At 41.4% G+C, this 15264-nt stretch overlaps 1 protein-coding gene and 1 long non-coding RNA gene across 3 annotated transcripts in view; both read right to left on the bottom strand.

The window, feature by feature from the left end:
- Positions 1-328: 328 nt before the first annotated feature.
- LOC130179396 (uncharacterized) lies at positions 329-1978 on the bottom strand. The gene is made up of 3 exons (XR_008829287.1): positions 1897-1978; positions 1577-1814; positions 329-1470 (listed from the first exon to the last, which is right to left on the bottom strand). It is a non-coding gene; the product is annotated as an uncharacterized LOC130179396 (long non-coding RNA).
- Positions 1979-6358: 4380 nt separating this feature from the next.
- carmil3 (capping protein regulator and myosin 1 linker 3) overlaps positions 6359-15264 on the bottom strand; it is an 88438-nt gene continuing 79532 nt past the window's right edge. For both annotated transcript variants that reach the window (XM_056392330.1, XM_056392331.1), the window contains 8 exons: positions 13820-13939; positions 12631-12799; positions 11468-11837; positions 9785-9888; positions 9485-9692; positions 9182-9253; positions 8705-8824; positions 6359-7108 (listed from right to left, as the gene is read on the bottom strand). In XM_056392330.1, coding sequence (XP_056248305.1) covers positions 7068-7108; positions 8705-8824; positions 9182-9253; positions 9485-9692; positions 9785-9888; positions 11468-11837; positions 12631-12799; positions 13820-13939 — 1204 coding nt within the window. In that variant the 3' untranslated portion in view covers positions 6359-7067. The remainder of the gene's footprint in view (positions 7109-8704; positions 8825-9181; positions 9254-9484; positions 9693-9784; positions 9889-11467; positions 11838-12630; positions 12800-13819; positions 13940-15264) is intronic.

The following is a 15264-nucleotide window of genomic DNA, read 5'->3' as shown; positions in this document are numbered from 1 at the left end:
CTACCTCATGATGAATGGGTGACGGGGAGATGTCACAGTTTTTACTGCTGTCATCAGGGACACAAAAGCTAAGCCAGCCATCACACCGTCTCATTTCTTAGTTGCAACATAAAAGTAATTTGCAAGTGCGTCAAAAACAAGGCTTTCTCCCACACCCAGCCAAATGGCTTGTTTCTGGTCAGGATAGTTGCTACAAATACAATAGTAGAAAGACTGTAAAGAGACTACACTCTTTAACACTCTAACCAATAACTGGACCACAGAGCCTCTGACTGGATTGCACATTAAACACATGGATCCAAGAGCCGTTTAACCGTTTATTTTGTTCAGGAAATTCATCAAGGAACTAATGGTAGGATGGATGATTTCTTTTTTACAACAAACAAAAGTAAATAATTTGCCATGCATACAACAAAAATAATAAAGTGTGACTAAAACATCTTACATTCTTAATGCATCAAAAGGGGGAAAAAAAAAAATTTCTCTCAAACATTCACCAGGGTTTTGCTTATACTGTTAACAAAGAACATAATTAAATACAGGATACAGCTTAACTACTTCTGGTTCATTGAAGGTAAACAGAATTTGAAAGAAATAAACAATAAATAATAACAAAGGATATTGGTTTCCAGCAAGCTACTGGTGTGGCAGCATGGTCTCTAGCAAAGGGATCTCTGTTGTACACACCCAGTGCTTTTGTAAACTCCCCTATGCAAACATCTGTAAAAAGTCACTGTCCACGATTCCTCAGCAGCAAACAGCAGACAGACACAGTCAGAGAACAGCTGCTGAAGATAGTGGAGCATTTAGCAGCTAAAGAGACAGATTTCCCTCAGGAGCTGGTGGAGAACAAACACAGAGCTAAAAGAGAGGGAACACTGGACTGAGATCTTCATGAACCATCAGGTGACACAAACTCCACTCCAAATACAACAAATAAAATATAATAATAATAATAATAATAAATAATGCAAATTAAAAGTTATAAATGGAGATAGATAAAGTCCTCCTGTCTTCTCTTCATCTCTTCCCTCCACAGTCTTTCCAACAACAGTCACACAGTGTGACACACCTGCAATGTGAGTGAGGTCAGTGTCAATCCTTTTGCGTTAGCAACACTTATGCAGATGTATGACGTTGGCAGCTGGAGGGGTTTTTCCTCCAGGCAGCGGCCCCCGCTCTGCCACAGCAGCTTCAGGCCGCCTTCCTCTTCCTCTAGGCTCCGGTCCTGGGTGCAGGTGGTCCAGGCAGAGGAGGTGGATGAACAGAAGAGGGGAGTGGTGCTGGAGCAAGGGGAAGACTAACAGCACTGGATGAGGGGCCAGGCTGTTCATCGTTTGAAGGAAGAGGAGAAGGAGGAGGAGGCAGACCCCTGCCGGAGGGCCCAGGCTGCTCCTCTGGGACATTGAAGTCCTTGTCCCCCTTGTACCAGGGACAGACCCTTTGCTGAAACGAGAGTCTGGCCAGCGCCTGGAACACAGACAAACACAGACTGTTTTAGGATTTTCAGCTTTCATTAAAAGATAAATCACAGAACAGATTACAACACACCAACAGCTTTATGACAAACTCTTACCACTGAGTCCTCAATTTAATTCAAAGAGCTGGATGTTGGTCTGAGCCATCAACCCCGGGCTGGCCAGCACTGCCTCTCTAATGGCCACATAATCCTTGAGGATGAGGGACCACAAAGTCCTCCTGGTCCCTCCAGACACGTGGCCACTGGGTGAAGATGGCAGAGCTGGCTGCAAACGGCCTCCACCAGGCGGCTGGCACTGGGCCAGTTTGCAGGGCCCGAGTTCAGTCCAAGACAGCTGAGAGATAATCAGAGAGTAGTGTGTTGATATAGATCTGATATTCATTAGAGGAAACAGTGATATCTGAAGTGAATCTCACCTCTGGAGACTCTCCTTCCCAGGACGGGAGGCGTTCTTCCCCGTCGCTGCCTTGTACTGTCACCTGGGCTGCCTCTCCTGGTATCTGGGAGGGAAGAAGTGAAGTCTGTGAAGTGATTATGTCTCAGACAGCTCTTCCATCCTGGTCTTCTGCAGGGTGGATGGGATGGCCTTACTCAGGGTGGTACAACGTATGGCAGGGTGTTGCTGTGGCAATATTATGGGGAAAAACACATGCCACAATAATGCCGCCTACCTTGAGTCTATGTAGGCACTGGAACCAGGATTTGAGCAGGCCTATAGTCCTCCTGAGGCTCTGGTCGTCCTGTGGGCCACATGGAAACTCTGTTGGGCGTCTGGCTCTGGGTCAGGGGTCAACAGAAACTCTCCTGTAATTATGTAGTGGATACATTTTGAGTGTGTCAAAGGAGCTTTACTTACTATTGTTGCTCAGGGTACATATGATCTTGACAGAGCAGTTAATGGGAGATATTGGTTGCAGCACTCTGTGATGTTGGTCGTCATTATTGTAAGACAGTAGTCAATGCACCTGCATATTAATGCTGTGGAAAGACTCCCTGTTCACAGTCACCTTCATTAACTGAAGGAGCAGTGATATAGGGAGGTGTCTGCCACTGATGCAGCGTGTCACGTTTGGGAAACCCTGCAAAGTAAAAAGGAATTACTGCTCCCACTCTGAGGTCGCAGCAGAACATCATTAACAGAGTCTAATTTAAAATATTGTCATTAACTTCAGCTGAGTAATTTGTACATCAGTCAACTGAAATGCTGTGGAGTTTTTCTTTGATTGTCCTCAGAAGTTTATACCCAAGAAATACTAATGAAATGTGCAGTAGGCGTTTAAGTGAAAGGGATGCTTTTCTTACAGCTTTATAAACAGTTGCTTTCCTGCATGACCAGTGTTATAAACAGAAAAAAACAAAGAGCAATAAAATAATTAGCTCTGATCTGACAGCATGTCCGTGGTGTGTAATATTAGAGCTGTAAGGCCAGAGAGTGTTGCTCAGATAAATGACAGAGTGTGACAAAAAGTGCTGATGTTTAATTGGGTAGACATCAGGGAATGTTAACACAGCTAATCAGGGTCTCTGCTCCCAAAATAAAGCTATGCAAATGATATCGGCATCACTATTGATCGGGACACCCCATGTCCGACAGCTGCTTCGGGCTCAGCCAGAGGGAGGAGATACTCATGGATTGTTAAAGGAAACCTGCCAAGCAAGCGAGCAGTTAGCAGTTAGGTTTACAGATTCAGTTACCACGGCAACTGACCCCGAATTTGAATAAACTCTCTTTCTGGAACATCTCAGTGAACTCAGGGGTTAGTAAACTTAGTTTTCCCTCTCTCTGAAATACACCCCGACGGTGTCATGAAGAAAAAAATTTGTATGAATTAATTTGTACTCTTCAATTAATCCGTGCACACAAATTAGTATTATTTTCTCCCAAGCGCTTTAACAATGAGCTGTGAAGCCAAACTTCATAATAGTCAAAATTAATTTGAAATGACTATGATACAGTTATCATCAATCATCTCTACCGAGCCAAATGTTTGGAATGCTGTTGCCTGCTTTTGTGAACCACAGCTTTGTCTTTACAGCCAGATGTGACCGTTAAAGGTATCATCATGCTGGTCTGTGTAGTCACAAGTCATTGGTGTTAAAGCTGAATTCAGTTTACTCACGACAAATACCGCTCCACTGGTACGTGACAAAGACTCGAGCCCCGTCCTCTTCCGCCACTTCTTAATCACTCTGCAAACTATTTTACTTCGAGCTTCTTTTTTTTTCCTTCCACACCACCAACTGCTACAAGGAAATGAAAAAGCAAAGCTGCTCAAGCGACACCAACTGAAACAGAAAATTCAACTTAATTCAACAATATGGTTTTCATTAAAAAACAATAATAATGAAACACTGTCTTGCCAGTCTTGCTGCTCAATATTACCACTGCTCCAAATGCCAGCAGCGTCACGGTTTTTGCATCCTGATACATCAGCCACAATTTGAAGGTATTGCATTAAAGGTATTAGGATTCAGGAGGCCTTTACGTTGAGCTATGAATTCTGCAAGTCCACTCCTTATATATGTGATTAGGTTCTTTATGAGGTAAATATAATGATTTTGTTTAAATTATTGGTTTGTAGCCTTATGAGGTTTGATTAAAGGAAATTATAAAAACACTGTTTATATGCATACAAGTGGTAGGAAGGTTATATATGCACAATGCGCTATGTTTACTGCTGTGGTGACACTAATCTGAAATGCTTTCATACGTGGTGTTATTGTGTTCCCTCACAGAAGCTCACAAAGGCCACGTACAGTGAGACTCTTCATGTTTCAGGGCTTTGTTACCTGTTTTTCTGCTGCACAGTAGGTGCACAACAGACTCACACAAACTCATTACCAGCTTTCCACTGTAGACACAGCGAGGCAAGTGGCATGCTGCTGACCGATGTACTAAACACACATGCGTGCACGCACCCACACACACACACACACACACACACACACACACACACACACACACCCACACACACACACACACACAGACATAGATGAATGAGCCAGCTTGCAAACATGCAGATAAGTGAGTTCACACTTTACACCATCTGATACACATAAGATGAATGAGCTGGAATACCCTCAGATAATAGCACACACGTGCACACACATACACACACACACACACACACACACACACACACACACACACACACAACGTGGAACACTAACCGTGTGAAACGTGTAGGTTTACATACACAGTAATGAAGAATTGAGCTGAGCATATGGTGCGTAGGATTGTGTGTGGATGGAAAGACAGAGGGAATTATCTGCACTTATCCGGTGACCCAGTGAATGTGAATGAAACACCCCTGCCTGTGATCTGTCCTGGCACAGAGGGAGATCAGGTGACTGGATGGAGAGAATTAAAAGCTTCTCATTGTCACAAGAGAAACAGGCTCGTCGTTGTTTGGAGAAGCTGATCCGAGCCTGATCTCACCTGGAGGCTGAGACATGTGTATGACAGAGACAATGCGATGTACAGCGACTGCATAATCTTCTGCTTACATGCCAGAGACAGGAGTAATTAATGAGCATGTTTATACTGCCAATTAAGTGCTGATCGAGCTCATTAACAAGTCTCCTCTCGGATGAGGAGAGACAGCTGTATCATCAAGTATATTCTGCCTTCATTAATGCAGCGACAGTGACTGCTGCTAGGATCCATGGTTATGGTGATGACAGTGGATCATGACTTGGCAGCGACATGTCACTGGAAGCGTGAGCAGGTGGTTTTGGGGGAGAGGAGCGCTCAGTCTCTGCTGCCATCTGCTGCTCAGAGGAGGTAGCACTCATTTAGAAAAGTTAGTTCGGAGTTATCACATCACAAAGAAATAATAAAAGTGAGCCACCATCGTGGATGTTTGGTCACCGTCTGTGCCACCAACAATTATGAATCCATGTTGTTATAATCTGAAAATTCATGTACATCTCATGGTAACGAAAACATTTGTTTTATTTTCTTTTTCTTTCTTTCTTTCTGTCCGTTTTGTTTTGTTTTTTTAAAGATGTCCACTGATTGATTATTAATGTTGGGGGACTCACAAGAGACGGATTTAAGAAACAATGGCAAAAAATATAACAAGCAACAACAGAGGTTAGTTAGTTTCTTTTGTAGGAATAAGTTAATATTTAGGGAGATACACTTATTTGCTTCATTGCTAAGAGTTAGATGAGAAGACCAATATCATTCTCATATCTGTCTGCTAAGCATGAAGCTATATCTAGCAGCTGATTAGCTTAGCCTAGCATACAGACTGAAAACAGCTAGCCTGACTAGCCTCAAGTGTCTTCTGGTTCTGTGGCAATACTTTAGTGACAACAAGCCTGGTGGCTCCCGGCCAAGAAATAACCAAATTAAAACCACATAAATGTGTCATTTACAATAAAATGTTTGAAGGAATGAAACAACTAAGACTTAACATATTAATTAGGAAACTTCAAGGGTTAGGCATTAGGTAGGTTTGCATAATTTGTTACTCTCAGACAGAGCTATGCTAAGCAGTTTCCTTGTTACTAGTCTTTGTGCTAAGCTAACATCTGCTGGCAGTGCTTTCATATTTACTATACAGACTTAAGAGTGGTATTAATCTTGCTATCTACCTGTCAGCAACAAAGTGAATAAAAATATTTCCCAAAACTACTCCTGTATTCCTATAATAATCTGGTCACCAAACCCCAATAACCTCATCAGGGATTTTAAAGCCACAGAAGACAGTGGAGTTCCCTTTTGAACCCATGTTCCATTTAAATTACATGTCAAACAATCGGTATAATAGTTTAACAAATAATATGTCAAACACTTAATTCTGTTGTACCTGCAAGTTGTACGCTGACAATAAAAGTACTGAATCGAACGTGATGTGAATAGAGATCCAATTCGTTGTGTAAAGTCAATTTTATTTATTCTGATTCATAGAAGCATTTTTAGAAAATATACTCATTTTCAGGCCTGCAAAATCAGATTAAAACTGCAAGTGATCCACTGACTGACTTAAATACTAAGTGCATGATAACACATTTCTCAATCATCAACATCAGCATACACCAAAAGCATACTTACAAACACAGTTATCAAATGATATATTATCACAAATAAAAACATGATTGTTAACTGGTAGAGTTACCACAATGGCTAGTGCAGTTTTATATTCAGTATTTACACCGTCATTAGAGTAAATACAGTACAAACTCACTTTCAGTAGTCACAGATTGTCAGTAAAAGACAGGGAGGGGATGAGAGGACAGAGTATTTTCAACATCAAATGGTTTTGTACAAATGCATAAAACAGATTATGATTATACTGGAGAGACACTGAAATATTGTGTGTTCGTATGAAAAGTACTTTATGTACTGCAGGTCAGAGCTTCCCTTATGCCTGAGAAAAAACCATAGCAAGTGCAACCCGTTAAAAACAGAAAGCATACAGTACATGCATTTTCAGCAACAAATGTTTATATGGATTTAAAAAAAGCGAAAAAAGAAGCTGCGTCAGTTGAGTCCACAGTTTTAAAAGCTTGTCTCTCTCCAGTCCTCCGTGTTCAAGTCGTCTCTTCCCAGCAAATTCCTCCTGGTCCACTGGTAATGTCATAACGCATCTCTGTTACCAAGCTGGGGGCTGTCATAACCTAAAGAAGCAAATATAATATTAATGCATGGCTTTAAAGCTGCACTAATGAAAATGATGTAGGAATTGTAAGTTTTTTTTAAGAAAATTACAAGCCAGATATTTTTTTCAAGAGTTTGATGGAGATCAAAACAGAGTTATCTCCAAGTGGCTTAGAATAGCAGTTATTGTAGGTGTAAAGCTGCACAATCAATATTTTACATTAACAGTGGATCAATTGATGATGTGCAATGTGCAAAGGTGTTTATCAAGTGCTAAACCCAGAGAGTAATCACTAAATGATGCAGTTGCTTTTAATTCTGTGAAGCTTTTTAACCCTTTTGAATCATTGTTTTAGATTTGTGGTCCACAACCCGCTCTCATCAGCCGCGTCTTGAATCACAGCAATCAGCTGTTTTCAGAAAAAATGCTCTGATAAACCAACTGTCTGCTACCTGCCCAAAACCAAACATCAGACAGACAAAGTAGCTAATGAGCATAGTGACACATTTAACTGCAAAAAAAAGAAAAAGAAAAGATAATTAATATTGGACTTGAATTGATCAGGTCGCAGGAAACACAACTTTAAATGAATGCTAATGTTGCTCTGTATCTTCTGGATGTGTAAACGGTTTGCTAACACTCTCGCCAAAAAAAATCTAATAATGCAGCTTTAAGTTTGCCAAACTTGGAATTAGTTTCTAATAATGAGATTTCAGTGTGAACACGGAACTCAAATGTGATAATGTGGTTATTGCCCTGAATATAAAGCATCTGCTTGATATTTCAGCCCACCGAACATTTAACCAGACGGCTTTTTTTGCCACCATTCATGACATGTGGGCCCTTTTTATCATTCTCGCAGTGATGGTAATTGAGTCCCCTGCAGCAGATTTTTGATATATAGTTCTGCATTACAGAGGTAATTGGCAGTGGTTTTTGCCATGTCATTAGTGCCCCTTGAATTCCACTGCCTCAGGTTTTCATCTTCAGTGCCAAACGACTCAGTGTGGAAAGTGATGTTGAATCAGCTAAACATGGCTGCCAATTATCTCAATAATGGAACACGGTATCAAAAAGAAATCAGCTCCAATTACAGCAGGAGTGATAAAAGGTCCTTATTTCAAAAATGATGAAGTTCTCGTCTAATAGCACACTTATCCAGGCCGTGTCAGATCCAGCTGCCAGCTGCAATGACACATATCTGGAAAACAGCCAAATTACATCTTTAAATTATGTTTTATGATCTTTCTTTGGTCAGCCATTCATCAAGTACTGGAACGAGTATGTATTCAATATGCAGGGTGTGACTCATCCATGTACAGTGCTGTGAAAAAGTTTGCACACACTTGAGTTTTTGCAAGAGTTACAAATTGACACTTTTGCACAAGCTTTTTTTTTTTTTTTTTGCTTGGATTTAATTAACTTTATAAAAAGACAAACTGAATGTTGTACTACTTCCACAAATTTAATTAGCTGTAACACAGCAGACAATTCATTCTGAAATGATTTTTTGTGGTGCAATAATTTGTACAAAAACCTAAAGAACTGTGCAAAGTTTTCCTGCCCCATGGCTGTCGTACCACACATATTTACAGGAAGTGAAACAGATACATACACCTGGTCCCAGCAGGATAATCCAGAGATTTGTTTCTGTACTGGGGGAAACAGGGCTTTTTCACAGGGAATCTGCGATCTGAAGACCTCTCCAGATCGTAGGGACTGTCTCGTTCCATGCCTGAGGGAAAAGGCAGGAGACAAACACACACACACACACACACACACACACAGTGGGGTGCAGGAACTCAAAAAAGAGGGGTTGCAGGATAAGGCAGTCACACGGTGCACAGCCAGCAAGGTCTACAGGCTTGGGAGAACATCAAACCAGACACTCGTGCTGCTTTCATTAGATAAAAAATAACAAAGGCTTCACGCCGCTGTTATGAATTATGAACAAAAACAGCAAGATGTGCATTTGCGTCAGACCTCCATGTGTGTAACTAAACGGCATGCTTATTGTCTCTACATGTAACATATACATATAATGTGTACACAGCAGCAGGGGTGCAGTAGACACACGTCAGACATACAGTACCTATGTCAAATGAGTTGGACTTCCTGGTGTGATGTGATGTTGCTGGAAATCCATTACGGCCTTCTTCCTCATCTGACAATCATAACCATCATCATTATCATCATGCACACCATCTTTTTCTCTCCATAAGGCCTCACTGACATGGACACATTTTGTCTCCTTGAGGTTTGTCAGTTTATCCGAACTAAAATCCATTAAAGTTATATTTAAGTGTCACCAATGCTGTTTGATTATGACTTCTACCACAACACAATTTGCCATCATATACTATACTTTATCCTTTGCTGTAAAATGACATGTTACCTTGGCTGAGGGCAGGATCTCCGGCCTCTGTCCCAGCCTTGGCAGATGCTAGTGGGCTTTTCCTCTCTGTGGTCCCCTCGTCTTGCTGAGCCGGGGGCAAGCTCCTTTGGTCACTGGCAGGTTCTTCTCCTGGACTGATGGGTGAGGCTGTGGGAGGGGTCTTGGTGTTTTCGGGAGAGGTATTGTCTCTCGAGAGGTCAAGACTGGGCTGAAAGTGGGACATACAGTGATATTTGGTGATGTATCAGAGTCTGCTGCACGGACGTTACTTTTTTGTCTTTCACATACATTGACACATACCTTATTGGGAATAAGAGGACGCTGTCCCTCCGGTCCTCTCACTCGCTGCTTCTCTTCACGCTTTCTTTCACTCTGCTCCTCTTCCTCCAGCCTTCCTGCCTCTTCTGGTGAGACAGAAACACAGACATCACGCAGTCGTTACAACGTTTTTATTCTATTTTAAAATAAGTACAAACCTTTATTGACAAGTAGCAGGAGCACACATTTCATGTGCATTCCCTCATTGGAAATGATTAAAAAAAAACTGATAAATGATAAAACACAGACCTATAATGTAAAACAAACGATAAAACACCTACAGTTATAGACTGTTTCTGTTAGATTACCTGTGTTAAATGCTTCCTACAGCTTCAAGAGAGTCAAGCAGACATATGCATAGAAGCACCTGGCCATCTTTTAATATGCTTATACATCTGTTTAGTAGCATGTTTATATGCATGACGGTTTGTCTCTGACATCAGCGACAACTCACCTTCAGTTACGGAGGAAAACTCTGCAGCAGCTATTTCAAATACTTCTTTGCTATTCACTGCACAGAGGCTTTCAATCAGAGGATAAAAGTTTACATGCCTGTATCCTCTCTCCATTTTCAATGTCAATCAGCAGATCATTACACTGATTTCATGACATGACCAGTTCTGGCCTCTGCACTGATCTTTTATTTCTCCTTGAGCCAGACTGCAGTCTGCGGCTCCTCTTGTAACTGAGGAGGTTTAGCTCGTTACAAAGTCTAGACTCGAAACTAACAATAGCTCTTAACCATGGGCCTCTCTCTGTAAAGACCCCTGAAGTTTGGAGCAGCAGACCTTTTGGACGACAGCGAATCAAATCACTGCCCTTATACTTCATCTCTCATTAAACTCACTTCGACAGACTTCACTTAAACTAATCTTTTTTTAATGATACTGAGCTAAGTTTTTAACTGCTTTCTAACTTTTTACCCAGAGCTTTTTAACAGTAAACAAAAAAAGAGACACAAAGCTGTTAGCCAGTATTAGTTAATATCTATCTTATTCGTGCTCCATGTAGATCTGATAATGCATCATCAATGTAACATTATAGCTACTAATCATTATTACCCGACAGACTCACTTTATTAAGAAAATGTGCTACATGCTGCGAGAAAAGCTCAGAACTAAACACAACCATCATGTGTTTACAGTAAATATAACGCAGCATTACAACTGATCTGACCATGACTCTGACTGACACAGAAGCTTTATAGCGTTTCGCAATTTCTTTGGCTCAGTATTCCAGACAGATTCAATCTGCAAATTTCATGATGCTACATTAAATGATACTATAAACACTGATGGCATCATTTATGAGAGCATCACAACATTATGTTTATCACTGAATTTAGTTGTAAATAAAATGCGTCAACAGTATCAATCTTTCCCCACTGCACAGTTATTGTTTATTTCCTCAATTATACAAACAGCGATGAGGAAAAGTGAAAGAAGTCAGTATTTGAAATGATGTGGAGGAACAAAACTTTAATTTGATTTATTGAATATGCTGTGCGACTCTAACGACAGATAATCAAGTCAATTTGCAATAAAATGAATCCTACATTAATAAACGTGTGTTGTTATTGTCAACATCACTCCATCAAGTTACTGAGCTCAAAGCAATCATAAAACATTGTAGTGTAACCTCAAATGTTGTTTTAACTTGCAGTACCTAAACTCTCCTGCAGGTGTCTCTGCCTCATGACAGCCAGGCTGGGCTTGGTGCTCTGTGGCGGCGGCTCTGGCCTCGGCCCACAGGGGGCCACATTTCCACCGCCGCTCGGTCTGTCCTCCTCCATCTCAGTCCGTGAGTCTGTCAGGGGTACGATCCTCTCCTGCCGGCCCGTCTCCATCTGTCTGTCCGTCTGCTGTTTGGAGGACACCACGTGGCCGTTACTCCGAGTATCTGCGGGGGCATCTGAGATGGTGGTCGATCTGTCGATGTCCTGGTCTGTCGCTTTGATGTCACAGTTGCTGCTGCCATCTGAGTCCTCGATTTCTGCCCCGATGCAGCTGTACACCATGCTCACCAGGTCTGTGGACTGTACAGGGACAAAGACGGACATACATGCGCAAAGTCAAATATTACACCTCATACATTTTTATACAGGATATATAAAGCTCTCTGGGATTCACAGCTTGTTTTTGATGATCTACTGAATCTGTCTGGTGGTAACAGTGGAGAGAGTGAAGCCTATGATTAAAATTTATATTAGTATTCAATTATACCAAAATTAAACTATCCCTCATTTTGCAAGGGGTGTCCTCAAAGCCCCTCAAGGATCAGTGAGGATCCATGGTCTCTACTTTTAGAACCAAAGGGATTTGGATGAGAGTGAGTGTGTGTGTATGTGTGTGTGTGTGTGTGTGTATTTGGCAGAGATTTAAAATAGGCCATACAGTCCTCCACACCTCAGACATGCTGAGGCTGAGGCTGAGAATAGCAGGTGGTGGGCACAGCATGCAACTGTGCACCGTCGTGTCATGTGGGACTGTAGGAATTGGGAGCAGGATGCTCACGGTTCAGATTCATGTATACGAGTTAGATTGGAAGCAGACAGCAGAGAAATAGTATTAGAAGACATTTGCATTCAATTGAAATGGTTTGGTGTTCCAAAGTGTGCACTATTGCACAGAGGAATAAAACTGTGTGTGCTTATATGGAAGTTAAATACACACTTAAGAAAGCCCTTGTGCTTTCAAAGGTCAAAGGTCAGGATTAACTAGAGAGCAGAAGCCCTGGAGCTGCAAGGGATTGAGTGTTGGTGGCGTCTTGCTGTGATAAAACTTCAAATTTAGGATTTCTGGTCACTGTGACTGTCCCTAACACTGTACCTGTCTCTGGATGAGGCAGGGGGGGCTGGCAGCCCTCAGCCCGTGCACAGGTGCGCCCTGCATTGGCCGAGGTGAGGGCATGCTCCCGTTTGCTCCTGGAACAGCGCTCTCTGGCCTCACAGCGTCCTTAGGGTGCTGAATCATCGAGTAGACGTTCTCTGAGGCGCTGCTGGAACAAACCGACAGAAAAGAAACACATTTTCTTGAGTCTTGACCTTGGGGGAGAGGGAGGATGTTAGTAAGTGGTGGCTGATCTGATCTGCCCTCAAATTGACTTTCATGGCTTACAGATTTTTAATGTGCTGTAAATCAACAATCCTTTTAATTATTTTTACAATATGCAATATAAGCATGTGCCTTCTTTGTCATTAATTTTAAATGTCTGCATTAAGGGACAGTTTTTTGGCCCAGATTCTGTTACGCTTTCCAGTTTGTCTCTGTGCTGCTGTAAAAAAGACAAAAGAAACAGAGTCAGAGTGCAGCCAAGTGAATACAGCAACAAACAATCTCTTTGATTGCTTAGCAACAAACTGCAGGTAAAACACTACAAAACACTTTAAACCGTTTTTAAAAAGCTGTTTCTATCTATAGCCGGCCTTCAGATGAGTCATCTGTTCTTTTATTCTTCTCTTTCAGACTGCTGTGAAACTTGGCTTCTGTTTAAGTGTGCAAGTCCAGCACCACAGCCGGGTTGTTAACCAGCAGAGGAGAATACATCACCAAGTTTTAGTTTAGCCACTATTCCTTTAAGTTTAATTTGTAACCACTTCTGCCAGCTGGAACACACGGTGCAGCTCTCACCGAGTGCCTTTTTTCCTTTCATTTTGTCTAACTGTGCAACCCCCCCTAATGGTGAGTGCCTACTGATTGCTATATTTTCCCCTCGGTTACTAATCTGTGTAATTACACATTGTAAATTTTCCCCTCTTACCAGACTGCTGTCTACTTTTTAAACTATTGTGCCATTATGTAACTTCACCTTCAATGTTTCAGCGCCGTAATTTTAAAGCAAAGAAAAAACAGTTGGAGATGGCGAAATATTTTCTTCCACTGAAATATTTATGAAGCTATGAAGTGACATTAATGCCCAGTGCTGGATTAATTTAACAGCCGTCTCATTCTCTGGGTCCATGCACTTAGATGTTACTTTCACTCCCTCCTTCCACTCTCCCCTCCTCTGCGTACGTACTCCGAGTCCTGGTTAGAGATGGTGGAGTTGCGGTTCTTGCGGAAGCCGGAGAAAATGGACAACACGCTGCGCCTTTTCTTCCTCCGCAGCGACTGGGCCTGATGGAGGGAGGACAACTGACTGAAAGGGAGAGAAAGGGGAGGAAAGACAAGGGGGGAGAGAGAAGACGTTATTGGTAAAAACAAGAGGAGAAATGGATATAGAGAAGGATACATACAGTAGTACATACATATACAAGAGTTAGAGGTTGTTTTTCATGGGGTTGTGCTGTTAAAACCATTATTGCACCATATCCTGTACAAGTCATCGCTAGCTACCTGATCCCAGTGTTAACATCACTTATACGAATGAACCATTTGACAGTGACGGACAGACTTTCTCTTCAGAGTGGCCTGTACACATGGTTTCACATATTTGACAGAAGGCGTATTATTTGCTGCCTCAGTGAATCTTTTTTATGCACCGACTGCCGGTTGGCATTAAGCACACATGGTCATGAAGCCTTAACACTGTTTGGGAACTGTCATTTCCAATGTGGCTGGAGCAGACATGGTGCTGTCCAGCTCTGAGCTGAACGTTACTGAGCCATTTATGGGGATCTTACAATCCTTATTTAAGTAATTTGCTCAAAAATGATGATCACAATGTTCATTACACCACCTGAAACCCTTAACCTAAACTGTAGACGTCACATATATAATTCAACTATTCAAGATTCACTAATTACACCATCATTTTACCAAGTGTAGTTTGTTATTGAAGGTTTTTATTTGATTGGCTAGTTCAGTGAGAGCGTCAAGCCAGAGGAGCTTTGGTTGTTAGTGATATTAGACCAAAGACCTGCTGCTGTGATTTGACACCTTCTTTAATATCAAATTCAAGGACTTTCCAGGCCCAATTCCCTCAAATTCAAGGACCCAACATGTCATAAGTTTGAGACATGGATCAAGTTTAATTGTTGTTACAACAATTTTTATAATGAGAATTAGCATGCTTTACAGAAGCTCACAGACAATAGCCTATTTGCTAATGTTAAGTATCAATAAATTATAAAACTATTTTTGCACATAATATATAATATAATATATATAGTATATATAATATATTCTCCCTTTTGTCCTCCAGCTAGTCGCTAACTGTGTCTGTATGTTGTCTGGTGCAGGTCAGGTTAGTGAAAAATGGGTTTTTAGAGCATTTTGGCTCAAAACTAAAAAGCTCTGACGAGTGTGAGACTGTAGGTTCATCGCTTAAAGCCACTCCACCTTCACCTACAAGCAGTCATGTGATCCACTGTAAATACAGAAATCATTACTAGACCAAACTATTCAATACACTGCTTTACTGGAATTATTAAAAAAGATTATTTTAAGTTTGTCGTGAACTTTTACATCAAGTGACAATGATAAACAGTCTGATATTAAATTAGCACCTTTGTGATTTACTGT

Source organism: Seriola aureovittata, chromosome 12 (genome assembly GCF_021018895.1).
Source record: "Seriola aureovittata isolate HTS-2021-v1 ecotype China chromosome 12, ASM2101889v1, whole genome shotgun sequence".
NCBI classification, from domain to species: domain Eukaryota; kingdom Metazoa; phylum Chordata; class Actinopteri; order Carangiformes; family Carangidae; genus Seriola; species Seriola aureovittata.
Note: the sequence above shows the minus strand (reverse complement) of the source record. Positions and strands in the feature narration are given on the sequence as shown.